The 25340-nt window shown below is 52.4% G+C and overlaps 3 protein-coding genes across 11 annotated transcripts in view; all 3 read left to right on the top strand.

Annotated features, from left to right (window-relative positions):
• The first annotated feature begins 4829 nt into the window (after positions 1–4829).
• Positions 4830–14296, top strand: LOC116553199 (tumor necrosis factor ligand superfamily member 12). 2 transcript variants are annotated; one of them, XM_032280451.1, is made up of 7 exons: positions 4830–5094; positions 5253–5303; positions 5881–5956; positions 6851–6904; positions 6994–7029; positions 13194–13318; positions 13514–14296. In XM_032280451.1, the coding sequence occupies exons 1-7, from the start codon at positions 4897–4899 to the stop codon at positions 13763–13765; spliced, it is 792 nt and encodes a 263-aa protein (XP_032136342.1). In that variant the 5' UTR covers positions 4830–4896; the 3' UTR covers positions 13766–14296. The 2 variants fall into 2 exon arrangements, with proteins under 2 accessions (XP_032136342.1, XP_032136343.1); XM_032280452.1 differs by having other exon boundaries at positions 4831–5094; positions 5256–5303.
• Positions 14297–14426: 130 nt separating this feature from the next.
• TNFSF13 (TNF superfamily member 13) lies at positions 14427–18021 on the top strand. Of its 8 annotated transcripts, none has more exons than XM_032280457.1 (8): positions 14427–14617; positions 15481–15710; positions 16034–16112; positions 16256–16303; positions 16448–16566; positions 16770–16908; positions 17138–17231; positions 17777–18021. In XM_032280457.1, exons 2-8 carry the CDS (start codon positions 15504–15506, stop codon positions 17805–17807), a joined length of 717 nt encoding a protein of 238 aa, XP_032136348.1. In that variant the 5' UTR covers positions 14427–14617; positions 15481–15503; the 3' UTR covers positions 17808–18021. The 8 variants fall into 8 exon arrangements, with proteins under 8 accessions (XP_032136348.1, XP_032136349.1, XP_032136347.1 ...); XM_032280458.1 differs by lacking the exon at positions 14427–14617 and adding an exon at positions 14684–14788; XM_032280456.1 differs by lacking the exon at positions 14427–14617 and having other exon boundaries at positions 14691–15710; positions 17413–18016.
• Positions 18022–18243: 222 nt separating this feature from the next.
• The window catches only part of SENP3 (SUMO specific peptidase 3), a 10582-nt gene continuing 3485 nt past the window's right edge, over positions 18244–25340 (top strand). The window contains exons 1-7 of the mRNA XM_032280443.1: positions 18244–18611; positions 19398–20123; positions 21251–21490; positions 21588–21699; positions 22071–22218; positions 22348–22395; positions 23537–23614. Of these exons, the coding sequence (XP_032136334.1) occupies positions 19409–20123; positions 21251–21490; positions 21588–21699; positions 22071–22218; positions 22348–22395; positions 23537–23614 (1341 nt within the window). The 5' untranslated portion in view covers positions 18244–18611; positions 19398–19408. The remainder of the gene's footprint in view (positions 18612–19397; positions 20124–21250; positions 21491–21587; positions 21700–22070; positions 22219–22347; positions 22396–23536; positions 23615–25340) is intronic.

Raw genomic sequence — 25340 nt, 5'->3', positions numbered from 1 at the left:
GGAAAAAAAAAAAAAAAAAAAAAAAAAAAGAACAGAGAAGATCACAATGAAAAACAACAGGGCTTCACCCCTTGCACTCCTATTTCACCCCATCCTACTCCACTCTCACAACATAGAGGCAGCCCCTTTAATGCTTTCTGTTTTGAATCTGGAAGTTATTTCCAAAATCCTAGCTAAAATGCTGATATTTCTTTTTTTTCCGAGACGAAGTCACTCTGTCGCCCAGGCTGGAGTGCAGTGGCTTGATCTCAGCTCACTGCAACCTCTGCCTTCTGGGTTCAAGTGATTCTCACGCCTCAGCCTTCCGAGTAGCTGGGACTACAGGCGTGCACCACCACGCCCAGCTAATGTTTTGTATTTTTAGTAGAGAAGGGGTTTCACCGTGTTAGCCAGGATGGTCCTGATCTCCTGACCTCGCAATCCACCCACCTCAGCTCCCAAAGTGCTGGGATTACAGGCGTGAGCCACCAAACCTGGCCTGAAAATGCTCATATTTCTATTTCTTTTCTTTTCTTTTTTGAGACGAGGTCTCACTGTGTCACTTGGGCTGGAGTGCAGTGACCTGATCTTGGTTCACTGCAATCTCTGTTTCCCAAGCTTAAGCAATCCTCCTACCTCAACCTCCTGAGTAGCTAGGTCTATAGGTCACACCACCACATCCAGCTAATTTTTTTTCTGTATTTTTGGTAGCGATGATGTTTCACCACATTGCTGATCTCTAACTCCTGAGCTCAAGCCATTTGCCTGTCTTGGCCTCCAAAAGTGCTGGGATCTGAGCCACTGAACCTGGCTTCTATTTCTTTATATATGAAATTTAGTTGATATTGACTTTCTAATATAAAACATGAACTGTTACATAAGCAGAATATGTATTAAAAAACATGATTTTTTTTTTTTTTTTTTTTTTTTTGGTACCTCAGGCTGGAGTGTGGTGGCACAATCTTGGCTCACTGCAACCTCCACCTCCCAGGTTCAATCGATTCTCCTGCTGCAGCCTCCCGAGTAGCTGGGATTACAGGCATCTACCACCATGCCCGGCTGATTTTTTGTGTCTTTAGTAGAGATGGCATTTCACCATGTTGGCCATGCTGGTCTCACACTCCTGTCCTCGTGATCTGCCTGCCTTGGCCTCCCAAAGTGCTGGGATTACAGGCGTGAGCCACCACACCTGGCTCTATTTTTTTTGTTTTTCATTTTTTTTTTTTTTTTGAGACAGAGTCTTGCTCTGTCTCCCAGGCTGGAGTGCAATGGCGTGATCTCGGCTCACTGCAACCTCCGCCTCACGAGTTCAAGTGATTCTCATGCCTCAGCCTCCTGAGTAGCTGGGATTACAGGTGCATGCCACCACATCTGGCTAATTTTTGTATTTTTAGTAGAGACAGGGTTTCACCATGTTGGCCAGGCTGGTCTTCAGCTACTGACCTCATGATCCGCCAATCTCAGTCTCCAAAAGTGCTGGGATTACAGGCGTGAGCCACTGCACCCGGCCTATTCCATCTATTTTTGTCAGTGTTTCTGGTGAGAGAAGCAGCTTGTAATTCCTCTTTCTCTCCTCACTTCTACATGTGACCTTTTCTCGGCTTCACATTAACAAAAGGCAAAATTGTGGGCATTTGCAGTCTTTGCTGCCATTAAGTCTTCTGGATCTTTCTACAGGTTGACTCTAACAGTTAAAGTCCAGTCAAGGATATTTACATTATTATGGCCACATAAACATTGGTTAAGCTCAGGCCACACAATGGGCTGGAATTACACTTGCTTCTCCCTGTAGTCAATCACACAATCCATGTGTCACTCAAAGAACAATGTGGCAAGCAAGCACTAAGGTCCTAAATTGATACTGTTTCAATTGAATACAATTATGTCATGTTATAGCTTGTTTTTCATTTATTTTATTTTATTTTTTATTTTTATTTTTTTGAGAGACGAAGTCTTACTCTGTTGCCCAGGCTGGAATGCAATGGCACAATCTCTCCTCACTGCAATCTCTGCCTCCCAGGTTCTCCTGCCTCAGCTTCCCAAGTAGCTGGGACTACAGGTATGTGCCACCACACCCAGCTAATTTTTGTATTTTTTTTTTTAGACAGAGTTTTGCTCTTGTTGCCCAGGCTAGAGTGCAATGTCTCAATTTCGGCTCACTGGAACCTCCACCTCCTGGGTTCAAGAGATTCTCCTGCCTCAGCCTCCTGAGTAGCTGGGATTACAGATGTGCACCACCATGTCTGGCTAATTTTTGTATTTTTATTAGTGACGGGGTTTCTCCATATTGGTAAGGCTGGTCTCGAACTCCCAACCTCAGGTGATCTGCCCACCTTGGCGTCCCAAAGTGCTGGCATTACAGGCACGAGCCACAACGCCTGGCCCTAATCTTTGTATTTTTTAGTAGAAATGGGGTTTCATTACATGTTGGCCAGGCTGGTCTCGAACTCCTGAACTCAGGAGATCCACCTGCCTCAGCCTCCTAAAGTGCTGGGATTACAGGCAGGAGCCACTGTGCCCAGCATATTTATTTGTTATTTATTTATTTTATTTATTTTTTATTTAAACTCCCCCACTCACCTATTTATTATTTTATTTTATTTTATTTTATTTTTGAGACAGAGTCTTGCTCTGTCACCAGGTGCCAGGCTGGAGTGCAGTGGCGCAATCTCGGCTCACTACAACCTCTGCCTCCCGGGTTCAAGCAATTCTCCTGCCTCAGCCTCCCTGGTAGCTGGGACTACAGGCGCATACCACCACACCCAGCTAAATTTTTTTTTGTATTTTCAGTAGAGACAGGGTTTTACCATGTTGGCCAGGATGGTCTCGATCTCTTGACCTTGTGATCCACCCGCCTCAGCCTCCCAAAGTGCTGGGATTACAGGCTTGAGCCACTGCACCCGGCCTTATTTTATTTTTTATAGAGACAGGGTCTTGCTCTGTTGCCCAGGCTTTGGTGCAATGGGATGATTGTAACTCACTACAATCTCAAACCCCTGGGCTCAAGTGATCCTCCTGACTTAGCCTCCAGAGAAGCTGGGACTACATGGGCAGACCATCACACCTGGATAATTTTTCTTTTATTTTGTGTAGAGATGGGGGAGTGTCTCACCATGTTACCCAGCTGGTCTTGAACTCCTGGCCTCAAGAGATCTTCTTGTCTCAGCCTCTCAAAGCTCTAGGATTACAGGTGTGAGCCATGATGCCCAGCCATATTTATTTATTTTTATTACCATTATTTTTGAGACACGATCTTGCTGTGCAGCCCATGCTTGAGTTCAGTGCCCAGGTCATAGCTCATGGAAACCTGGAATTCCTGGGCTCCAGTGATTCTCCTGCCTCAGTTTCCCAAGTAGCTGGGACTACAGGTGCACACCACAATGCCCAGCTGTTTTTTATTTACATCACGATTTCAGTTTCGAAAATTTTCTGAATATTCTAACTGCTTTTCTTTCTTTGTATACAGCTAGTGCTCGACTTACAACCACGGTTGGGCCCATGGACTGGTCGTAACACGATTTGGTCGTAAGTTGAGTAGGCTATATGTACAGTTGAAATGGTGCACGCGGAGATGGTAGTGCTGCTGGAAGCTGGTCCGCACTGTCGTACGCCCAGCTGGGCAACGTTTGCGCTGCCAGACGCGGAGCAGTTGTGGCTAGCGACTGTGGTCATAAAGTCGAATGGTCGTAAGTTGCATAGGTGGTAAGTCGATCAATACCTGTACTTTTTTTTTTTTTTTTGACAGAGTCTTACTCCGTTGCTCAGGCAGTTATGCAGTAGTGTGATCACAGCTCCCTGCAGCCTTGACCTCCCAGGCTCAGGTGATCCTCTCATCTCAACCTCCTGAGTAGCTGGGACTACAGGCATGCATGACTACGCCCAGCTCTATGGATTCTTTTCTGGACTCTCTAAGTATACTCCATAGTACTCTGCATCTTGAATTATCTCTGTTTCCTCCAGTGTCAAATTTCATTTGTTAATTTCGGACTTTCTTTTCTTTTTTGAGACAAGGTCTCCCTCTGTTGCCCAGGCTAGAGTGTAGTGGTGCAATCATGACTGACTGCAGCCTCAAACTCCTGGGCTCAAACAATCCTCCTACCTTGGCCTCCTGAGTAGCTGACACTACAGGCGTGGGCTAATTTTTTAAAAACTTTTCTGGAGAGATGGGGTCTTGCTATGCTGCCCAGGCCCATCTTGAACTCCTAGCCCTCAGCCTTGGCCTCCTGAGATTGCAGGTATGAGCCACCGTGCAGGGCCAATTTTGGTCTTTTACACGCTGCTGGTCCTCCTCGGATGCATGGCAATCATCCGCAATGACGGGCTTCAGAACACGCTACCCCAGAGAAGGCACCTCGGCATGGTGAGTGTTTTAAGCTGAAAGAATTTAAGAAAACTGCAGAAGTCAAAGGGTGTTTCTTACCTTCTCCTGCCCTTTTCCCTAAACCAGGTCACACAACCTGGAACTCCCTGCCCTTTTCCTGAAGAAGCTAATAGTACCCTCATGTGAGAGGTGCCCTCCCTGCACCTGGAGGAAAGGAGCGTCCTTATCTCTGCAGACACAGGGACACAGAGAAGAATCTGAACCAACAGGCCTTCCTGAGTTCCCCACCTCCCCGGTGATCCACAGGAGGTGCCCGCACAGGCACAGCCCCGTCGCTGCCGTGGCCGCACACAACGGGCCTCGCCCTGCTGGTGCAAGCCTGGGCTAGGCGCTCCACGCTCCGAGGTCGGGTGGGCGCCCACTCAGTCCGCTGCGCGCACAGCGCCCCGGCGAGAGGCTCGGGGTTTAATCACACACTGCGTCCGCCCGGCTTCCTGTCCCCGGCGCCCCCTCCCGCCCCGTTTCCCTTGCCCCTCCCTCTCCCCAGCCTGATCCGCCCCGCCGGCTCCCCCTCTCCCGATCCCTCGGGTCCCGGGATGGGGGGGGCGGTGAGGCAGGCACAGCCCCCCGCCCCCATGGCCGTCCGTCGGAGCCAGAGGCTGAGGGGGCGCCGGGGGGAGCCGGGCACCGCCCTGCTGGCCCCACTAGCGCTGGGCCTGGGCCTGGCGCTGGCCTGCCTCGGCCTCCTGCTGGCCGTGGTCAGCCTGGGGAGCCGGGCATCGCTGTCCACCCAGGTGAGGCCCCGCTGCGCACCCCTTCCTGGACACATCAGGAGCGGCGACTGCAGAGGGACAGCTGGGGGCCGGGTGGGATGAGGGTAAGGGGGAGGGAGGGTGGGTGGAGGGCCAGATGTCAGGTGGAGCAGCACAGGGTGACGCTGCCTCCTTCCCAGCAGGAGCCTGCCCAGGGGGAGCTGGTGGCAGAGGAGGACCAGGACCCTCCGGTGAGTGGGCGTGGGCGGGTCTGCAGGCCGCCGGGGCATGGGAAGAGTGCACAGCTGAAGGGTCGGGTGTGTGCCGCTGTGCCAGCCGTACTCGAGGTGTGTGCAGGGTGTGTGTGAACCCAGTGCGTGCATGGGCGTGTGTCTGCAGGGATGTGTGTGCGTGGTGACAACTGTGGGTTTGTGCCACCTGAGTCTGAGGTGCTTATTGGCTGGGGGTGGCGTGGGTGAATGAGAGAGGTGAGGCTGTGTCAAAGAGGGGTGCGGTTATGTACAGGGTTCGTGTCCTCTGTGCCTGGTGACTGGGTGTGGGCGTATATGCAATGCGCCAGTTGAGTTTAGGGTCTGCATCAGTTGTGGGTGGGGGGGAAGAGTGGCTGGTCTAGAGGAAAGGGTGAGGACTGGGGCCTGACTCCCAGCCTCACCTTCACCGGGGCCCCAGCTGTTGTTGGCTGAGGGGATTGATCTGTCTCTAAGACTTCTGTGCCTATTGCTGGCTGGTGGCTCTCCTGATAGGCCCCATCTGTGTCACTGTATATCTCTGGGAGTCCCTGGTTGAACCCTGCCCTAATTCCCCTAGGAACTGAATCCCCAGACAGAGGAAAGCCAGGACCCTGTGCCTTTCCTGAAACAACTAGTTCGGCCTCGCAGAAGTGGTGAGCATCCCTCTATTCTGACCTCAGGAAGCAGGCAGAGCAAAAACCATTATCCACATGGAGAAACTAAGGCGCGGAAGGTGAAAGGAGACTCAGTCACACAGCGAACCAGCCAAGACTCGAACCTAGGGATTCTGGCCCTCCTCTGAAACTCCGTCTGTCACACCTTACCCAAACATGGAGGCAGGGTGGCCATGAGTTAGGAGAACTCCGGGGATTCTGATGGAGACTAGGCTGGGGAGTCGGAGGCCTGGGCCCCAACAGGCAGAGAGACTTAGGAATGGGATGAGGGGATGACCAGACAACCACATGGCCAAGTCAGCGGGCAACTGTCCTGGTTCCCACCTGTTATCTTGGTGTGATTAGCAGCAGCTTCCTGTTTTGCTCTCAGAAGTATCCCAGTGTGGATGACAAATTTGTGTGTGTGTGTGTGAGAGATGGAGTCTCGCTCTGTCATCAGGCTGGAGGGCAATGGCGCGACCTTGGCTCATTGCAACCTCCGTCTCCTGGGTTCAAGTGATTCTCCTGCCTCAGCCTCCCGAGTAGGTGGGACTACAGGTGCGCCACCATCATGCCCAGCTAATTTTTTGTATCTTTAGTAGGTAGAGCATTTCACAAGTTGGCCAGGCTGGTCCCGAACTCCTGACCTTGTGATCTGCCCTCCTCAGCCTCCCAAAGTGCTGGGATTACAGGCATGAACCGCCCCACCCGGCCTGGATGACAAATTATAGTCATTCTACTTACAGAGGAAGATGAGGCCTGAGCTTCTAAGGCCAGAAGTCTGGACAAAAGTAAAGATGCCAGGGTCCCTGAGAGTGGAATGGGGTTGGGAGAGTGGCTCTGGGACCCCCAGGGGGGCCCGCTTTGCTCATCTGTCTTTTCCTTGATTCTCAGCACCTAAAGGCCGGAAACCACGGGCTCGCAGAGCAATTGCAGCCCACTATGAAGGTGGGTGATGGGTTAGCCATGCCCAGCGGAGGGGGGCAGGTGGCACAGGGGCAGGGCAGGTCTCATCAGCCCTTTCCTGTGATTTACAGTTCACCCACGACCTGGACAGGACGGAGCGCAGGCGGGTGAGACCCCTCCCTCCACAGCACTGGCCTCCTGGGAAAAGGGCCCCTCCAAACCTTTGACTTCCCACTCCCTTCCCTGCCACCAGCCTCAGAACCGCAGAAGTCAGTTCATGAAGGTCTTGGTTCTCTCAGTGACCCAGGCATGGGACCCCATGAAAGACCCTGGAACTCTGTCCAGCTCCCCCAGTCAATCACTGGCCCAGTTCTCTCCTTCAGCCCTCACTCTTCTCCAAGACGCACTTTTCATTCTTTTTTTCCTTCTGTCTCCTCCGTATTCCATGCCCTGATGATTATCTCTCTCGAAATGCTGCTGTATCTGCTCATCTTTTCCATTCTACCCTACCCGCTACCTCAGCACCTGACTTAAGAACCTCAAACCCAGCCTCTGGCTCCTTCCCCACTCCACACCCTCCCCACCCTTCCACTCCATCCCACCTGTGCTGCTGCGCTGAGCCCCCAAACCTCACTTTTGTTATGGTATTGGCTCTCTGCCTAGCTTCCCGTCTCTTCAAGGCCTGGTCTCAACCTGATTTCCCTGCACTTTTATGCTGTCTCCATGCTCACGGGGCTGACACCTCTGCCCCCGGTATGCCTCTTCTGGACTTTGCACATACCATACCCTCACCCAGAATGTCCTTCCACTGTGAGAGGCAGGGAGGCATGAGGGGTGCTCAGTCAAGGGATTCACAGCAGAGATGGAGAGAAGTGGATGGGGTCGGCATGCATCCTGAAGATATTACTGACTTACGGATTGGAGGTAAAGAATAAAAGAAAGCGAGGAATCACAGATGACTTCTAGATTTTTTTTTTCTTTTTTTTTTTTTTAAGACAGGGTTTCACCATGTTGGTCAGGCTGGTCTTGAGCTCTCGACCTCAGGTGATCCGCCTGCCTTGGCCTCCAAAGTGTTTGGATTATAGGCGTGAGCCACCAAGCCCGGCCAGTTTTTTTTTTTAAGACAGAGTCTCACTCTATCGCCCAGGCCAGAGTACAGAGGCATGATCTTGGCTCACTGCAACCTCTGCCTCCCAGGTTCAAGCGATTCTCCTGCCTTAACCTCCTGAGTCACTGGGACTACATGTGTGCACCAGTTAATTTTTGCATTTTTAGTAGAGACGAGGTTTCACCATGTTTGCCAGGCTGGTTTTGAACTCTTGACCTCCCATGACCTGCCCACCTCGGCCTCCCAAAGTGCTGGGATTACAGGCGGGAGCCACCTCGCCCAGTGGACTTCTAGATTTTTAACTTGGGTATCTCTGGGAAGAATGATGCCATTTCCTAAGAAGGGTTGACCAAGAAAGAAATAGGTTGGGAAGTATGTAAGATAATTATTAATTTTGAGATGTCTAAAATAAATAAGTGGATAAATGATGATAAAGTGAATTCCACAAATAAATGGCTGGACATTGTTGACTAGCTCAGGCTAGATCAGGATGAATAAAGAAAGCAGTCATGGCCATATGGTTGGCCTTTTTTTTTCTTTTTGAGACCGAGTTTTGCTCTTGTTGCCCAGGCTGGAATGCAATGGTAAGATCTCAGCTCACTGCAACCTCCACCTCCCAGGTTCAAGTGATTCTCCTGTGTCAGCCTCCCGAGTAGCTGGGATTACAGGCATGCACCACCACCCCCAGCTAATTTTTTGTATTTTTAGTAGAGATGGGGTTTCTCCATGTTGGTCAGGCTGGTCTCAAACTCCCAACCTCAGGTGATCCACCTGCCTCTGAAAGTGCTGGGGTTATAGACATGAGCCACCGTGCCTGGCCTTTTTTTTATTTTTGAGACAGAGTCTTGCTCTGTTGCCCAGGCTGGAGTGCAGTGGCAGGATCTCGGCCTGCTGCAATCTCTGCCTCCTGAGTCCAAGTGATTCTCCTGTGTCAGCCTCCCAAATAGCTGAGATTATAGGTGGGCACTAATTTTTGATTATAGGCTAATTTTTGTATTATTTGTGACGGGTTTTGCCATGTTGGCCAGGCTGGCCTTGAACTCCTGACCTCAGGTGATCTGCCCGCCTTGGCCTCCCAAAGTGCTGGGATTACAGGTGTGAGCCGCTGTGCCAGGCCTACGGATGGCATTTAAAGCCACAGGATTGGATGAGACACCAGGTGAAAGAAAGGCCCCACGAATGAAGCCGTGAGGCCCTTGGACATCTCAAAGTGGAGCTGAAGGGGAAACCAGCAGAGCCTGAGAAGCAGCCAGAGAAAGAGGAGGAAACCTAGGGAGGGTGGCATCCTAGATTCAGAGAAACCACCGTTTCAAGGAGGATGTGGCTGTCTGTGTTCAGTGCAGCTGAGAGATCACATGAGAGAACAGAGAAATGCTGGCTGGGTTTGGTAACATGCAAGTCAACTGCTGACCTTCAAGAGGGGAGTTTCAGTGGCATGGTGAGAACAGGAAGGCAGTGTGCATTGGGTTGAGAAGAAAATGGGAAATAAGGAACTAGAAGCAGTGACAAGTCTTTTTAGAAGTTTCTCTGAAACAAGGAGTAGAGAAATAGGCCAGTAGGTGGAGAGGGGTGTGGACCAAGGAAAAATTTAGTTCTGTGAACAATACTATTTTCATCTGAACATGTACAGAGGGCTTTCTTGGGATAGGCACTGTGTCTAGCACTTGTGTTTGGTCTTACCTAATCCTTACAACAGCCTTAAAAAGAAGATACTGTAATTACCTCCATTTTACAGATGGAGGTTACACAACTTGTCTGAGGTCATGAGATACTAAGTGGTAGAGCCAAGATTTGAATCCAGCTAGACTGTGCCTGTGTACTGCACATGGTCTGCCTGAGAGGCAAGGTGGCTGGTGCAGGGGTGAGGGGTCCATGCAGGGGCCACATCCAAAAAGGGGAGAGGGAAGTTTCTAGAGAGAAGACAGGACACATCTCCCGCCCTTACCAGAGGGTCAAAGCGGAACAAGAGAACAGGTGGGTTTGTAGATTAGCTGGGGGGAGATGAGGGAGCCTTGTGTCGATGACTTCTTGGTCCTCTGTACAGCTAGGGAGATGGAGACAGGGGATTTGAGGAGAGATGGTACAAAATCTCATATTGCTCAGTACGCAAGCAAGCTTTGTGGGGAATGTAAGATTGCCAAGCAGTACAGAATGTCCAGGTGAGTTTTGTGGCTGGAGACTAAGGACACCAGGCAGGCCCTCCGTGATGCTGGGCACACCATGCCCTTTGGCTACAAGCAGCCTTTCCTCAGTCTGGCTCCATAGCTAGGAATGCCGTCTCTTCTCTGCCCTCCCTACTCTTCATGCCAGGTCAACCTTCCTCCCCTCTGTGTAGACCACTTATTTTGGAATGTCTGGAATGAATACAGACATTCATTCATTCATTTACGCAACATGCACTGAGGACCTTCTGTTTTCTAGGGGCCAGGCGAGTTGCCCAGAGTGACTAATATCCAGACCCATTTTTTTTTTTTTTTGAGGTAGAGTTTTGCTCTTGTTGCCCAGGCTGGAGTACCATGGTGCGGATCTCAGCTCACTGCCCTCTTCCCAGGTTCAAGTGATTCTCCTGCCTCAGTCTCCCGAGTAGCTGGAATTACAGGCACCTGCCACCATGCCTGGCTAATTTTTTTGTATTTTTAGTAGAGACAAGGTTTCACCACGTTGGCCAGGCTGGTCTCGAACTCCTGACCTCAGGCGATCCATTCACCTCGGCCTCCCAAAGTGCTGGGATTATAGGTGTGAGCTACTGTGCTGAGTCTCAGACTGATTCTTAAGGAATCACTGTCTAGGAGAGAAGACAAGCACATAAATTTGTAATTACTTGCTAGATGAGGTGGCTCATGCCTATAATTCCAGAACTTTGGGAGGTCAAGGTGGGTGGATCACTTGAGGTCAGGAGTTCCAGATCATTCTGGCCAACATGTGAAACCCCGTCTCTACTAAACATACAAAGAAAAAAAGTTAGCCGGGTGTGGTGGCACACACTTGTGATCCCAGCTACTCAGGAGGCTGAGGCACGAGAGTCGCTTGAACCCAGGAAGCAGAGGCTGCAGTGAGCCGAGATCATGCCACAGCACTCCAGCCTGGGTGACGGAGTAAGACTCCACCTCTAAATAAATAAATAAATAAATAATAAATGTAATTACAGTACAATATGACAAAAACAATAAGGAAAGTGGCCAAAGATACCTGGCAGCACAGGGGCAGACAGATATGGCTGTGGAGTCAGGGATTCAAGGCCACTGGGCCTTGAAACAGGAGCGTAAGACAGGCAAAGGGTCAAGGCTGGGGGACTCTAAGTTCAGTGTGGCAGAAGCAGAAAGTGCTAGAGGAGTGAGATGAGGACGAGGCTGGAGACAGAAGCCTGCAGGTGGGGACTATTCTGAGGAGAGCCATCGGAAGTAGTAAGGCGAGGTGAGGCGGGCTCACATCTGCATCTTAGAGACTCGTTCTGTGGCTTCGTGTAGGGAATAAACTGGAGGAAGGAAGAATGGAAACGGAATGCTGTGAGAAGCCAGATGGAGGTAGCAGATTTGGGGAGAGGTGAGAGATCTATTTAGGAGGCAGAACTGATAGCAGCTGGTGATGGATGAATGACATGGCAAAGGAGAGGCAGCCTTGAGTATCTTACCGGTGGCAGAACCAGAAGCCAAATGCAGGAGACAGTAAAGCAAATGTGGGATGCCGGGAGTCAGCTCAGTGCCGGTCGAGATGAGTTTGAAGGGCTGCTGCTGTTCAGATGGTGCAGTTGGCAGGGTAAGCAAGGGGAGGAAACTTCAGTGCTGGAGACTCTGCAGAGCACAGGTTGTGGGAACCCATCAGCGGAAATAAAAATGCCCAGTGAACGTTACTTTTTTTTTTGTGATGGAGTTTCACTCTTGCCCAGGCTGGAGTGCCGTGGTGCGATCTCAGCTCATTGCCCCCTTCCCGGGTTCAACTGATTCTCCTGCCTCAGTCTCCTGAGTACCTGGGATTACAAGCATGCACCACCATGCCTGGATTTTTTTGTATTTTTAGTAGAGGCAGGGTTTCACCATGTTGACCAGGCTGGTTTCGAACTCCTGACCTCAGGTGATCCACTCACCTCGGCCTCCCAAAGTGCTGGGATTACAGGCATGAGCTACTGCACCCAGACTTGCTCCATTGCTTAGGCTGGAGTCCAACGACATGATCTTGGCTTACTGCAACCTCCCCCTCTGTGGTTCAAGAGATTCTCCTGCTTCAGCTTCTGAGTAGCTGGAATTACAGGTGCCCACCACCATGCCTGGCTAATTTTTGTATTTTTTTTTTTTTTTGAGACAGAGTTTCACTCATGTTACCCAGGCTGGAGTGCAATGGCACAACCTCGGCTCACCGCAACCTCCGCCTCCTGGGTTCAGGCAATTCTCCTGCCTCAGCCTCCTGAGTAGCTGGGATTACAGGCACGCACCACCATGCCCAGCTAATTTTTTTTTTTGTATTTTTAGTAGAGACGGGGTTTCACCATGTTGACCAGGATGGTCTCGATCTCTTGACCTCGTGATCCACCCGCCTCGGCCTCCCAAAGTGCTGGGATTACAGGCTTGAGCCACCGCGCCCGGCCTTAATTTTTGTATTTTTAGTAGAGATGGGGTTTCACCATGCTGGCCAGGCTGGTCTCTAACTGCTGACCTCAAGCAATCCACCCACCTCAGCCTCTCAAAATGCTGGGATTACAGGCATGAGCCACTGCACCTGGCCGAGCATGATATTTCCGAGGTGCATCTGTGCCATAGCATGTATCAGTACTTCACTTTTTCTATGGCCAAATAATACCCGTTATATGGATAGACATTTTGTTTATCCACTCATCAGTTGATGGACATTTGGGTGTCATTTTATTATTTTTAATTGTAATAATTCAGTAATGCATGTTTACATCCTCAACATAAAAGCAGCAAACAACATAGATATCCATGAAGTAAAACGTTAAAGCCTCCCACACTTCTCCTTCAGTTCTTCTCTCCAGAAGTGACTGCAGGGGACAATCTGTCCTGAATGTCTCTGGCAATATATGTTAGATTTTTCATATCACTTCCTATTCAACCATGGGCGCCACAGGGCATGGCTCCTCCCTTGGCTGGGGTGATCTATGTGCCTTCTGGGTAAAGTGGGCCCGAGTGTTCATCTGCTCAATGGATCCCTGGGGAGCGTGGGAGAGTCCTGTAGAGGGATGTTTCCTTATTTCTGAGCATCCGTGTTCAGGTGTGGACGGGACAGTGAGTGGCTGGGAGGAAGCCAGAATCAACAGCTCCAGCCCTTTGCGCTACGACCGCCAGATCGGGGAGTTTATAGTCACCCGGGCTGGGCTCTACTACCTGTACTGTCAGGTAAGCCACACCTGGCTGCAGGGGTAACGCAGTAAGGGAGGGGCGAAGGGTTTGCCAGGAGAGTGGGGAACAAGCTTCAAGGCTGGGAGGGTGAGTTGGGGTTTGGGTGGGATGGGATGCCTGAGTCGCTGAGGAAATTGGAAACTGAGGCGAGGGCAGGCAGAGGCCTGGACTCGGCCTGCGGTCCCCACCCAGGTGCACTTTGATGAGGGGAAGGCTGTCTACCTGAAGCTGGACTTGCTGGTGGATGACGTGCTGGCCCTGCGCTGCCTGGAGGAGTTCTCGGCCACGGTGGCGAGTTCCCTCGAGTCCCAGCTCCGCCTCTGCCAGGTGTCTGGGCTGTTGCCCCTGCGGCCAGGGTCCTCCCTGCGCATCCGCACCCTCCCCTGGGCCCATCTCAAGGCTGCCCCCTTCCTCACCTACTTCGGACTCTTCCAGGTTCACTGAGGGGCCCTGGTCTCCCTGCAGTCATCCCAGGCTGCAGACTCCCCTTGGCAGCTCTCTGGGCACCCCAGTCCCGTCCTCCCCACCCTCAGCTGCTCTTTGCTCCAGACCTGCCCCTCCCTCTAGAGGCTGCCAGAGCCTGTTCACTTGTTTTCCATCCCACATAAATACAGTATCCCACTCTTACCTTACAACGCCCCCCACCACCCACTCTCCACCTCACTAGCTCCCAAATCCCTGACCTTTGAGGCCCCCAATGATTTCTTGACTCCCCACTGGCCACAGACCCCCCAAGGCGTCGTGTTCACTGTGTTCTGTGGGCAAAGACGGGTCCAGAAGACCCGACTTCAGGCACTAAGAGGGGCTGGACCTGGTGGCAGGAAGCCAAAGAGACTGGGCCTCGGCCAGGAGTTCCCAAATTCGAGGGGCGAGAGACAAGTTCCTCCCTTGAGAATTCCCTGTGGATTTTTAAAACAGATATTATTTTTATTATTATTGTGACAAAATGTTGATAAATGGATACTTAAGTAGAATAAGTCATAGTCTCTCTCTTTATTGGGGCTCAGGGGACACTCCCAGGTAGCTGGGGGCCATGGGAAGGGGGGAATTGCGGAGTGGCACAGCTGGAATGCCAGGGTGATGTTCAGGTTGGGGCACAGGGACCTCCATGCCTCCAAACCCCAGGAGGGAACAGGAGGTAGAAAGGCACACTGCCCAGGAAAAAAATCAATCCCCCGTCCAGGGTTCAGAAGCGGCCTCTTTCCCTGGGAGGCAGACTTCCTCCTTCAGGGGAATCCCTCCCTGACTGGGAGGAGCAGGGGCCCTTCCTCTTGGTGGCTTCGGGACATTCAGCAGGTGCTGGCACAGGCCCTGGCTGGGAGGTGGGGCGGGCAGGAGCCAGCCCGGAGGGGGGCTCAGAGTCAGCAGGCACGTGGGAGGGAAGCCCGGACCCTGTGTGCTGGGGAGGAATCCTGCATCGGCCGGGGTCTTGGGGCTGCTGCTTTGTCTCTTCGTCCAGAGCCTTATGTAAGAGCTTTTCTCGGGAAACAGGAAGTCCTGCTTGCCAAGTTCAGCACAGGGAGTAGTGCAGGCCTTATTCCAACACACCCGGCCCAGCCTTAACCCCAGAACTCAGCCAGTTTCTTGCTTCCGTGCCCCTGGTTCTCCTCCCCACTGAGCTCACCCCTCCTTTCCCGCTTTCAGTCACCCCTAGTAAACTGCCCCAACAATCTCTCCTGTGCCTGAGCCGGAGGGTCTTCCACCCTCACCACCACCCTGAACACTGCCCAGCTTGGCCCCCCATCCTGCTCCTGGCACCATGCCCTCTAGCCAGACAACCTTCCCTCCCCCAACCCTAGGGCCGCCCCAGGGTTCCTGCGCACTGGCCGCTCCTCCTGGATGTCACTGGCAGCCCTGTCCTTCCTAGAGGGACTGGAACCTAATTCTCCTGAGGCTGAGGGAGGGTGGAGGGTCTCAAGGCAATACTGGCCCCACGACAGAGTGCCAGGAGCACTGACAGTACCCTTAGCTTGCTTTCCTCCTCCCTCCTTTTTATTCTCAAGTTCCTTTTTATTTCTCCTTGCGTAACAACCTTCTTCCCTTCTGTACCACTGCCCGTACCCCTACCCGCCCTGCCACCTCCTTGCTACCCCACTCTTGAAGCCACAGCTGTTGGCAGGGTCCCCAGCTCATGTCAGCCTCATCTCCTTTCTTGCTAGCCCCCAAAGGGCCTCCAGGCAACATGGGGGGCCCGGTCAGAGAGCCGGCACTCTCAGTTGCCCTCTGGTTGAGTTGGGGGGCAGCTCTGGGGGCTGTGGCTTGTGCCATGGCTCTGCTGACCCAACAAACAGAGCTGCAAAGCCTAAGGAGAGAGCTGAGCCAGCTGCAGAGGACAGGAGGGCCCTCCCAGAAGAGGGAAGGGTATCCCTGGCAAAGTCTCCCGGAGCAGGTGAGTGAGGGGAGGAGGGTGTCCGGGAGAGATGGATGGTTAGCATGTGGGGTCCCTGGGCCTCCTGGTCTGCAAAGTTTCAAGGGGTTGCAAGAGAGGGTCTCCAGTTTGGAAGTCAGGGGTGCGGCCATTTCAGGAAAGGAAACTTAAAGGTGAATGCTTCTCAAACCTAACAAATCCTGGAGGGCAGCCAGCACCAACACTCAGGTTGCTGGGAAAAAGTGCATGAGAGATTTGAGGCATTTCGGGGGCAGGGGAAGGCTGGGAAGGAAGGCTGGGACCTTTGCATCTTAATCTAACCCTGACCCTCTTTCCATGAGCAGAGCTCCGATGCCCTCGAAGCCTGGGAGAATGGGAAGAGATCCCGGAAAAGGAGAGCAGTGCTCACCCAAAAACATAAGAGTGAGGCTTCCAGGGTGCAGCAGGGGTGGGAGGTGATCAAGCAGCAGGGGGATTGTAAGCCCGAGTCAGGGTGAGGGTGGAGGCGGCCAATAGCACAACGGGGGAAGGTGGACACAGCTGAGATTCCCTCCTTCTCTCCTCAGAGCCGCGCTCCATCCTGCACCTGGTTCCCATTAACGTCACCTCCAAGGGTGAGCACTATCTTAAATAATGGCTTTGGGGAGGGGCAATGACCAGGAACTCTGGGGCTGGCACTTGGGCTCAAGCGATTCTTATAAGTGGAAGGGAAAGCATCTGAGAGTGCCAAGAAATCCTGACCAACATGCTATGTCCAGATGACTCCGATGTGACAGAGGTGATGTGGCAACCGGCTCTAAGGCGTGGGAGAGGCCTACAGGCCCAAGGATATGGTGTCCGGATCCGGGATGCTGGAGTTTATCTGCTGTATAGCCAGGTAACCCCAACCACACTGAGCTTCAGAAGGGAGGCTCTTCGCTGTTCTTCCAGAGCCTCTTTGGCCAGCTCCCAAGGGTTCGTGACCCCTCTATTCATATCAAACCTGGCAGACCCTTCTTTCTTCCATGGTTAGCGCTCCTGAGGCCTCTGAGAACTGAGCCAGGCTATCCTGTTTTCTTCAACATCTCCCTTCCCTGCCAGGTCCTGTTTCAAGATGTGACTTTCACTATGGGTCAGGTGATATCTCGAGAAGGCCAAGGAAGGCAGGAGACTCTATTCCGATGTGTAAGAAGTATGCCCTCTCACCCAGACTGGGCCTACAACAGCTGCTACAGCGCAGGTGAGAGCTGGGCAGGCAGTGGCGAGCAGGCCATCTCTGACCCCGGGATAGCAGTGCAGGGAGCTGCTGCTAGGAGGTTGGAAGCCTAAATAGAGGCGGGTCTGAGGAGTGAAGTGCAGAAGGCCTGGGTCCTTCCAGGAGGCAGAGGAAAGGTGGAGCTGATGGCAGGGGGAAACTGGCATCTGGATGGCTGTATGTCACTGCGAATCTACCTTCTCCCTTTTCTCAGGTGTCTTCCATTTACACCAAGGGGATATTCTGAGTGTCATAATTCCCCGGGCAAGGGCGAAACTTAACCTCTCTCCACATGGAACCTTCCTGGGGTTTGTGAAACTGTGATTGTGTTATAAAAAGTGGCTCTCAGCTTGGAAGACCAGGGTGGGTACATATTGGAGGCAGCCAAGAGCTGAGTATATAAAGGAGAGGGAATGTGAGGGAACAGAGGTTTCTTCCTGGGTTTGGCTCCCCGTTCCTCACTTTTCCCTTTTCATTCCCACCACTTAGACTTTGATTTTATGGATATCTTGCTTCTGTCCCCCATGGAGCTCCGAATTCTTGCGTGTGTGTAGGTGAGGGGCGGGGGACGGGCGCCAGGCATTGTCCAGACCTGCTCGGAGCCCACTGGAAGCATCCAGAACAGCACCACCATCTAGCGGCCGCTCGAGGGAAGCACCGCCTGTTGGCTCAAGTCCACGAAGCCGCCCTCTTGCTAGGGAAAACCCCTGGTTTTCCATGCCACACCTCTCTCCAGGTGCCCTCTGCTTCCTCACCCCATAAGAAGTCTTATCCTACGTCCTTCTCTCTGTCTATCGGGCCCCAGTTTCCATCACTATCTCCAGAAATGTATCTATTATGCGCCCGTCTACAGGGCGTGCCCGACGACGACGGTGCCTTCGTAGTCACATTACTCTTCGGGTCCCAAGTTAAGGCTTTCATGCGCTCCACTGCCCCGGCGTGGCAGGCCACTCCAAGTCCCTCCGGACTGGAACTGGTTTCGGAGGGAGCCTTGGATGAATCGTACGCCCTGGTGTAGGTGTTGCCTTACTCCTCTGAGTTCTTCTTTCTGATCAAGCCCTGCTTAAAGTTAAATAAAAAAGAATGAATGACACCCCGGCTCCATTTCCCCCACTGTCTTGCCTCAGCCCGGTCCTCGTACGGGGATAGAGGCGCGCTCCCTACCGGACTAAGATACTAGCGGCACGGTTAGGCTCAAGCCCGGAAGCGCAAAAGAGAAACCCACGCGCGGCCGGGCGGTGGATGTGCGCAAGCGCAGCCCTGCAAAGCGCTCTGGGCCGGCCCGTTCCTTGACGCCGGCGTCCTCGGGTAGGCGGGGCTGGGCGCGTGGTGGCCGCGCCGGCGCTGTTCGCCGGGCGTGACGTACTAATCGTGCGCGGCCGCTGCCGGTGGGCCCGGGGCTCGCGGGAGGGGAAGAAGGAGGAGAAGGGGGAGGAGTGGCGCCGGCGGCGGCGGCGGCGGCGGGGGTGGAAGTGGAAGCTGAAGCTGAAGCAGAGCCAGAGGCGGCGCGGTGGGGTGCTCGGCGGCGCGGCACGCGGCCCAGAAGCGTTGGAATCTTGAATTAAGACGGCTGCGCCTAAAGACAGCAGGAGTGGCGGGGCCGCCGCCGTCGCCGGAGAGATGAGCCGGGAAGCCTGAGGCCGGAGACGCCCGCCCTCGGGCCCGTCCGCCCGGCTTCCCCGCTCCCGGTGAGGATGCCCCCTCCCCTCCCCCCAGCCATGCCGTGGCCTCTCCCATTCCTGAGCCTCGCTCCCACCGAACTGGGCCCAGAGGCCCGCGAAGGGGCTTCTTAAGGCCCGTGTGCGCAGAGCCATCCAAGCTCGTGGGACCAGACTAGTGCCAGGATGCGTTCTGGTTCCCGAGGATGAAGTAGGAGGGGGCTGGGCCTGCCTGGCTCGTGCTCCCCGTTCTGTCCCAGCGCCTTGACTGGGCTCTCTTTAAGTTTCCTTCAAACTCCTTCCCTGTTCATCAGCCTCTATCCCCCTGAACCATAGCCTTGGCATCCGCCTGCCCATGACCCCCGTTCATCCAAGGTGTTAGAGAACTGTCTCCCACTCCAGCCCACAGTTTCCCCGTGCAAGTTGTATTTTCTTCGGGTACCACCGTATCATGTCCCTGAGGAAAGAAATCGCCCTTATTGGGCCCTCAAAGGACAGCCCTGATGGTATTAAAGTAACAAAGTAGAACTTGGCAGTGCTATTGGGTTTAGCCTGGGGATCTTAGAAGTAAGATTTCTGAGGCCTGCTGCTTAGCCATTTGCCCTTGTTTCTAGACAGGGGAGAGATGATGACACAGACCCTAAAGGGCACCTTGTAGACTATGTTAACTGGGAAGATCTGAGTTAGGAGTTTTGCAGGGTTTTTTTTCCTTTTCTTTATTTGCATCTGAATCCAGAGGAGGCATGCCCAGGAAGAGAAGCAGGATCTGCGGGGCGACGATGCTTAGATTCTGATACCCTGATCTTTGTTTTTCAGGGTACTGGAAGATGAAAGAGACTATACAAGGGACCGGGTCCTGGGGGCCTGAGCCTCCTGGACCCGGCATACCCGCAGCTTATTCAAGTCCCAGGCGGGAGCGACTTCGTTGGCCCCCACCTCCCAAACCCCGACTCAAGTCAGGTGGAGGGTTTGGGCCAGATCCTGGGTCAGGCACCACAGTGCCAGCCAGACGCCTCCCTGTCCCCCGACCCTCTTTTGATGCCTCAGCAAGTGAAGAGGAGGAGGAAGAGGAGGAGGAGGAGGATGAAGATGAAGAGGAGGAAGTGGCAGCCTGGAGGCTGCCGCCCAGATGGGGTCAGCTGGGAACCTCCCAGCGGCCCCGCCCTCCCCGCCCCACTCATAGAAAAACCTGCTCACAGCGCCGCCGTCGAGCCATGAGAGCCTTCCGGATGCTGCTCTACTCAAAAAGCACCTCGCTGACATTCCACTGGAAGCTTTGGGGGCGACACCGGGGCCGGCGGCGGGGCCTCGCACACCCCAAGAACCATCTTTCACCCCAGGAAGGGGGTGCGACGCCACAGGTGCCATCTCCCTGTTGTCGTTTTGACTCTCCTCGGGGTCCACCTCCACCCCGGCTGGGTCTGCTAGGTGCTCTCATGGCTGAGGATGGGGTGAGAGGGTCTCCACCAGTGCCCTCTGGGCCCTCCATGGAGGAAGATGGACTCAGGTGGACTCCAAAGTCTCCTCTGGACCCTGACTCGGGTAAGGTGGGAAAGGGGCAGGGGATGGGGTTAGGGAGGGATAAGAGCCTGGAGTACCAGGAGCCAGTTGCTGGGGTGAGAGGTGGGCTGAAGGAAAGTAGGATGGTGGGGTGACGGCTTCAGAAGAGCTGCAAAATGTTTTCATTAAGCCTCACTGTGAGCAGAAAGTAAGCCTGGGAGTAAGCCTGTTTTCCAGTCAGAGCTAGGAAACAGAATCCTTAAGTAGTTATCCTGTGGTCTTGTGTGCGGATAAGAAAGGGAGCTATGGTGTAGAAAAATCCGCCCACTTGGCCGGATGCGGTGGCTCACGCCTGTAATCCTAGCACCTTGGGAGGCCAAGGCAGGCAGATCATGAGGTCAAGAGATGGAGACCATCCTGGCCAACATGGTGAAACCCCGTCTCTACTAAAAATACAAAAATTAGCTGGGCAAGGTGGCATGCGCCTGTAGTCCCAGCTACTCGAGAGGCTGAGGCAGGAGAATTCCTTGAACCCGGGAGGCAGAGGTTGCAGTGAGCCAAGATTGTGCCATTGCACTCCGGCCTGGCGACAGAACAAGACTCTTGTCTCAAAAAAAAATAAAAGAAAAAAATTCCTGTCCACTCAACATGCCTCTGGCCTCTCAGTATAAGAACCCCTGTGTGTACATCTCCAGAGGGTACTATTCCCATTCTGGTGCGATGGGATCTCTCCCAGTAGTGGAGTACATCATCTTACAGTTGTGAAAGAATGTTTCCCTTTTGGAGAACTCCAGCCAAACAATTTCAGGCTCGCTACATCTGTATTAGGTATTCGAGTATTCACTGAGCCTTTACAACATGCTGGGTACTATGCTAGGTGTTTGGCATATAGTGGTGACAGATACCCTGAAGTTTACTTTCTAAATGGTAATCCTTTTGCTTTCTTCCTGTGAGTAGGAACTGTCTCTCTGTCCCTGTAGAACCTCTTGGACACGTCTGTCTCATGCCTCATGGGGTCCTGTTTCTTGCAGTGGGATTGACGTTGGTAGATTCTGCTTCAGTGTATCTTCCTGGCGGTCTTACTGGAATGCATGAGTTAACTCTGTCATCCCACTGTCCTTTCACTCGGGCCAGTCTCTCATCCCCATTCCATTTCCCCTGTCCTATAGGCCTCCTTTCATGTACTCTGCCCAACGGTTTTGGGGGACCATCTGGGCCAGAAGGGGAACGAAGCTTGGCACCCCCTGATGCCAGCATCCTCATCAGCAATGTGTGCAGCATCGGGGACCATGTGGCCCAGGAGCTTTTTCAGGGCTCAGATTTGGGCATGGCAGAAGAGGCAGAGAGGCCTGGGGAGAAAGCCGGCCAGCACAGCCCCCTGCGAGAGGAGCATGTGACCTGCGTACAGAGTAAGGAGCCCTTGAACTAGCTAGTTTCTCTCCCTCCACTGACTCCCAGGGTCAAGTCTGGAGGCCTCACCCCGCTCCTCTCTCTCTTTCTGCTCAGGCATCTTGGACGAATTCCTTCAAACTTATGGCAGCCTCATACCCCTCAGCACTGATGAGGTGGTGGAGAAATTGGAGGACATTTTCCAGCAGGAGTTTTCCACGCCTTCCAGGTGAGGCTTGCAAGCCCTCCTTCAAAGGCGGGCCAGGGTCTGGGGGATGTGGAGAGAATGCTGTTGCCTTTTTTCCCATAGTGCTGTACTTGGGGAGGAGAAAGCTAGAGCTGAAAGGGAGGACTCTGCAGGCAAGGTGCCAAGTCCTTGTAAACTGACTGGGAGAGTCTTTACCTGGGACCCTGAAATGTTATACTTGAGTAGTCACGTTTATCTTTCTGGGGAGTGGGCCTTTAAGCAGGTCCTCAGAAGGACCCATCATGACCCCCAAAAAAGGGGTCAGTTACAGTTTTTATTCTAGGGAGTAGTAGGTATTTCTGTGTGTCCCAGCTGTGTCATCTCTTGTGTGACTCCACCCTTGGCCTACTCAGGAAGGGCCTAGTGTTGCAGCTGATCCAATCATACCAGCGGATGCCAGGCAATGCCATGGTGAGGGGCTTCCGAGTGGCCTATAAGCGGCATGTGCTGACCATGGATGACTTGGGGACCTTGTATGGACAGAACTGGCTCAATGACCAGGTGAGAAGGGGTGGAGAAACAGGCCTGAGTGGGGATTCAGGGAGCAGGGTGTCGGGGGCCCTCTGCATGGGGGAGCCCTGTGCCCACGCCACACCCTCCATGGCAAGTTGCCACCCATCTTCTCCCCAGGTGATGAACATGTATGGAGACCTGGTCATGGACACAGTCCCTGAAAAGGTAGGCCCACCCAGATAGGTCCACACCCAGAAGAACTTCTGCAGCTTTAAGCAGCTTTTTAAGCCCTTTTCATCTCTTCCATTTTATATAAAGAGGGTCTCTGTCTTAGGGAGAGAGGTGGTAGGTAGTAGTGTATTAATTTCAAATCTGTAATCTTGGCCCTGGATTTAACAGTTGTTTTCCTTTCTGCCAGTAGTCAGTGTTTTTCCCTATGGCCAGCCCAAAGAATTAGGATGGGATCCTATTACAAGCTTAAAAAAAAAAAAAGGCTGCTAGGTGCAGTGGCTCACGCCACTTTGGGAGGCCCAGCGCTTTGGGAGGCCGAGGTGGGAGATCACCTGAGGTCGGGAGTTTGAGACCTGTCTGACTTAACATGGAGAAACCCCGTCTCTACTAAAAATACAAAATTAGCTGGGCTTGGTGGTGCATGCCTGTAACCCCAGCCACTGGGGAAGCTGAGGCAGGAGAATTGCTTGAACCGAGGAGGCGGAGGTTTTGGTGAGCTCAGATTGCACCATTGCATTCCAGCCTGGGCAACAAGAGCGAAACTCCATCTCAAAAAAAAAAATAGACAAACAACTTTGCTGGGCATGGTGGGTCATGCCTATAATCCCAGCACTTTGGGAAGCTGAGGCTGGTGGATCACCTGAGGTCAGGAGTTCAAGACCAGCCTGGCCAACATAGTGAAACCACATCTCTACTAAAAATACAAAAAAATTAGCTGGGCATGGCGGCGGGTGCCTGTAGTCCCAGCTACTCGGGAGGCTGAAGCAGGAGAATTGCTTGAACCCTTGAGGTGGAGGTTGTAGTGAATTGAAATTGTGCCACTGCATTACAGCCTGGGTGACCAAGCAAGAACCTGTCTCAAAAAAAAAAAAAAAAAAAAAAGCCTGGCTTTTTGACTTATACCTATCATCTCAATGCTTTGGGAGGCTGAGGCAGGCAGACAGTTAGATTGCTTGAGGCCAGGAGTTTGAGACCGATCTGGGCAACATAGTGAGATCCTGTCTTTACCAAAAAAAGAAAAAACTACCACAAAACAGAATTTGTTTTTACTGTCAGTGGACTGGGAGGGGGGAGACTTAGTGGGAGAGTCTGAAGTCTTTTAATCCCATTGAGCTTTTTTGTGTCATTGGCACAGGTGCATTTCTTCAATAGTTTCTTCTATGATAAGCTCCGTACCAAGGGTTATGATGGGGTGAAAAGGTGGACCAAAAACGTGAGTTTTGAATTCACATCTGCTTGTGTAACGCCTTGCCTCTAAAGAATGGGAGTCTTGTTTACTATGAGCCCTTTCCCTGACCCTGTTCATTCAGTCTTTCAAAGATTAAATGTCTCCTGTGTGTCTAGGCACTAAGGATACAGTATTAAATGAGGGAAACTTGCCCTAGTAGAGTGAGAATGAAGTTAAATTGCAGCTAGTGAGCAGTGCTGTTGGCAGATCAAAACAGAGTAATGTGAGGCCAGCCGAGGTGGCTCATGCCTATAATCCCAGCATTTTGGGAGGCCGAGGTAGGCGGATCACCTGAGGCCAGGAGTTCGAGACCAGCCTGGCCAACATGGAGAAATGCTGTCTCTACTAAAAATACAAAAATAGCCTGGCGTGGTGGCAAGTGTCCATAACCCCAGCTGTCGGAAAGGCTGAGGCAGGAGAATCACTTGAACCCGGGGGGGCAGAGGTTGCGGTGAGCCGAGATTGCGCCATTGCACTCCAGCCTGGGCAACAAGAGCAAAATTCCGTCTCAGAAAAACAAAAACAAAACAGAGTAATGTGATAGTGTAGAAAGTGGGCACTTTAGATTGGGTGGTATGAGAAGGCCTCTCAAAGCTGAGACTTGAGATGAGCAGCCAGCCATGTGCACAGCTGGGAGAGGAGTGTTTAGGCAAAGGGAACAGCAAGTACCTGAGACCCAAAGTGAAAAACATGGTTGAGGAATAAAGGGCTTGTGTGGGTGACCTGTGTAGTTGAAGCAGAGTAAGCAAAGGGAGACCGATCCAAAATTTCTTCAGAGGCCAGGCACAGTGGCTCATGCCTATAATCCCAGCACTTTGGGAGGCCGAGGCAGGCAGACCACGAGGTCGAGAGATTGAGACCATCCTGGCCAACATGGTGAAACCTTGTCTCTACTGAAAATACAAAAAATTAGCCTGGTGTGGTGGCGGGCACCTGTGGTCCCAGATACTCGAGAGTCTGAGGCAGGAGAATCACTTAAACCTGGGTGGCAGAGGTTGCAATGAGCCGAGATCGCACCACTGCACTCCAGCCTGGGTGACAGAGTGAGACTCCATCTCAAAGAGAGAGAGAGGGAGAGAGAGGTTTTATGTAGGATAATTTTTACAAGTAAAACCAGTAGGACTGCAGGTTCTGTGACACTGAGAGATACATATTTGGTCTCCTGACCAGGCTCCTGGCATTCAGCTCCTAAAATCCTTGGAATCTCCAGTGATGTGTGTTTTGTATGCTCATGAGTTGATTAATGGCTTAGCCCCTCTAGTTGGCTTCATTATTAGAGGGTTGGAACTTTTCAACCTTACGCCCACCAACTTCCCAGGAGGCAAAAGGGGTTACAGGTTAAGGCAGTCACTGATGGTCACTGATTTAATCAGTCCTGCCTAGTAGTGAAACCTCTGTAAAAACCTGAAGGAGGAGTTTGGAGACATTCCAGATAACTGAAGGCATCGAGGCTCCCACAGGATGGCCTCCTGGCCTCTTTCTGGTACCTTGCCCTATGCATCTTTTCATCTGTACTCTTTGTACTAATTTTATAATAAACTGGCAAATGTGTTTCCATTAGTTATTTTTTTGTTTTGTTTTGTTTTCTTTTTTGAGACAGTTTCATTCTTTTTTGAGATAGAGTTTCACTCTTGTTCTCCAAGCTGGAGTGCAGTGGCACAGTTTTGGCTCACTGCAACTTCTTCCTCCTGGGTTCAAGTGATTCTCCTGC

Source organism: Sapajus apella, unplaced genomic scaffold (assembly GCF_009761245.1).
Source record: "Sapajus apella isolate SASKATOON/1434 unplaced genomic scaffold, GSC_monkey_1.0 scaffold12, whole genome shotgun sequence".
In the NCBI taxonomy this organism is placed as follows: Eukaryota; Metazoa; Chordata; class Mammalia; order Primates; family Cebidae; genus Sapajus; species Sapajus apella.
This window is presented reverse-complemented; position numbering and strand designations above follow the sequence as displayed.

Excerpts from the sequence above, each read along its gene's own strand:
- TNFSF13 (XM_032280453.1), top strand. The coding sequence starts at position 15,453 with ATGTCAGCCTCATCTCCTTTCTTGCTAGCCCCCAAAGGGCCTCCAGGC. Across the intron at positions 16,113-16,255 it reads GCTCACCCAAAAACATAAGA|AGCCGCGCTCCATCCTGCAC; the intron begins GTGAGGCTTCCA and ends TTCTCTCCTCAG. Across the intron at positions 16,567-16,769 it reads TTTATCTGCTGTATAGCCAG|GTCCTGTTTCAAGATGTGAC; the intron begins GTAACCCCAACC and ends CTTCCCTGCCAG.
- LOC116553199 (XM_032280451.1), top strand. The coding sequence starts at position 4,897 with ATGGGGGGGGCGGTGAGGCAGGCACAGCCCCCCGCCCCCATGGCCGTC. Across the intron at positions 5,095-5,252 it reads GGGCATCGCTGTCCACCCAG|CAGGAGCCTGCCCAGGGGGA; the intron begins GTGAGGCCCCGC and ends CCTCCTTCCCAG. Across the intron at positions 13,319-13,513 it reads TCTACTACCTGTACTGTCAG|GTGCACTTTGATGAGGGGAA; the intron begins GTAAGCCACACC and ends GTCCCCACCCAG.